General features: G+C 49.9%; 1 protein-coding gene across 1 annotated transcript; it reads left to right on the top strand.

Moving 5' to 3' along the window:
* The first annotated feature begins 574 nt into the window (after positions 1–574).
* Positions 575–1,561, top strand: NOG (noggin). Its single transcript, XM_009323716.1, has one exon. The coding sequence runs from the start codon at positions 664–666 to the stop codon at positions 1,333–1,335; it is 672 nt and encodes a 223-aa protein (XP_009321991.1). The 5' UTR covers positions 575–663; the 3' UTR covers positions 1,336–1,561.
* Positions 1,562–2,137: the final 576 nt, after the last annotated feature.

Below are 2,137 nucleotides of genomic sequence, written 5' to 3'. Positions count from 1 at the left end.
GCCTTCCCCACCAGAGGGTGTCTGCTGGGTGGGAAGGGGGAAGCCGCGCTCTCCTGGACTTTTGTGGGAGTGGGGGTTGTGTTGTGTGTGTGGTTTTTTTTTTAAGGGGGGTGGGGTGGGTTAGGAGAGAGTCTGTGGTTTCCATGGAGATGAAGCTGAAAGTGCAGGAAATTTAAAGGCTTTGGGTCCTTGCAAAGCAGACAAACTGGTGCCAACGTGCGTGGCTGCTGTTGCTGCTGAGGAGGCTGCTTTGCAAACGGCGGAGAGGAGCGGGAAGAAGAATCGGCAGCAACTTCTTCCACACGCACGGGCAGACAACGAGGAGCAGCAGCAGCAAGCAGAATTTGCAACAAAAAGGGGCATCTCCCTTTCCTGGGGAGGGTGAAAAGAAGCAGCAGCAGCAGCAGCAGAATTTTGGAGCGGCTCCACCAGGAGAAATTTTATAGAGAAGCCTGCAAGAGAGAGTGTTTGCAGGGGGCTTGTTCTCCGGGCTTCTTAGGGGGCTGTCTTTGCTGGTGGTGCGGGGAGCGGAGGTGATCCCCCTTAAAGACAAGCTATTTTGGATATCCCCGTACAAGTTTTCTGATGTATTTGCTTGCACCTTTTTCCCCTGCTGTTTGGTGAACCCAGCCCCCCTCTCCCCCCCCCACCGGTCTCCCAAGGATGGATCATTCCCAGTGCCTTGTGACTATATACGCCTTGGTGGTTCTGCTGGGTCTCCGGCTAGAGCAAGGCGCCTGCCAGCACTATCTGCACATCCGACCGGCTCCCAGCGACAACCTGCCCTTGGTGGATCTAATCGAGCACCCGGACCCTATCTTTGACCCCAAGGAGAAGGATCTTAACGAGACCTTGCTAAGGAACCTCATGGGCGGACACTTCGACCCTAACTTTATGGCTATTTCCTTGCCCGAGGACCGGCTCGGAGTGGACGATCTAGCTGAGCTGGACTTGCTGCTCAGGCAGAGACCCTCGGGAGCGATGCCCAGCGAAATCAAAGGGCTGGAGTTTTACGACGGGCTGCAGCCGGGCAAGAAGCACAGGCTGAGCAAGAAGCTGCGCAGGAAGCTGCAGATGTGGCTCTGGTCCCAGACCTTCTGCCCGGTCCTATACACGTGGAACGATCTCGGCAGCCGCTTTTGGCCCCGGTATGTCAAAGTGGGCAGCTGCTACAGTAAAAGGTCTTGTTCAGTCCCAGAAGGCATGGTTTGCAAACCTGCCAAGTCCGTGCATTTAACGATCCTGAGGTGGAGGTGCCAGCGTCGGGGAGGGCAGAGGTGCACATGGATACCCATCCAGTACCCCATCATTTCGGAGTGCAAGTGCTCCTGCTAGGGCTTGCACTTACCTTTTCTCGCCCCTTCTCCAGCGGACTCACGTGGACCTTTGCTGCAACAAAAATAAAAGACATTTGCTTTCTGGTTAACGTTGTAATGCACTGTAACGTGTAGGAGAATGTATATTGTGTGTATATATGGCACCGTTTTAATATACTATTAAAAGGTCAGTATTATACGTGAAATAATCAGCGTCTACTGTATTTTTAAGACTATTACTCTGATCGTTGCTAATGTATCTTTTTTTTTTTTTTTGGTATTTATATTCCAGAGAGAAGTTGCTTCGCTTTGGCGAAGTAGGGGTTTTGTTGGTTTTTGGTTTTTGTTTTTTTTTTTTAATAAAAGGATTAAAAAATACAAACCAAACTTTTTGATAAGAAAACGTTTTAAAGCTATTTTCCATTATTCGGAAAGCGTGTGTGTGGGTTTTTTTCTTTTCCTTACGGACTTTAGATTTAAAATAAAAAAGGATAAACGCCTAGAGCACAATGTTATTGTAAATAGAGAGAACAGTTTGAATGACTTAATCCTATGTAAATGAAGAGTATCTGCTATTTATTCTTTATATCCTTGTAGTAAAAGTGCAGTGCAGAATTAAAGTCAACCACTAAAACACGAGCCGTTTGGATTCTGTTTGCTTTTTGGTTTGGCCACCTTCGGGGGGGGGCTTTCTTCTCTCCCCTCCCCGTTCTCCGCGCTCAGCAGGACGTTTCGTGGTGGCAGGGGGCGGTGGGAACCTGCTCGGGACTCTGCTAGGAGGGAATCTTTGGCACCTACGCGACGGGAGTGCCCCGGGGATC

This window comes from Pygoscelis adeliae, unplaced genomic scaffold, assembly GCF_000699105.1.
Source record: "Pygoscelis adeliae isolate BGI_AS28 unplaced genomic scaffold, ASM69910v1 Scaffold75, whole genome shotgun sequence".
In the NCBI taxonomy this organism is placed as follows: domain Eukaryota; kingdom Metazoa; phylum Chordata; class Aves; order Sphenisciformes; family Spheniscidae; genus Pygoscelis; species Pygoscelis adeliae.
The sequence above is the reverse complement of the archived record's forward strand: the minus strand, read 5'-3'. Positions and strand labels throughout refer to the sequence as shown.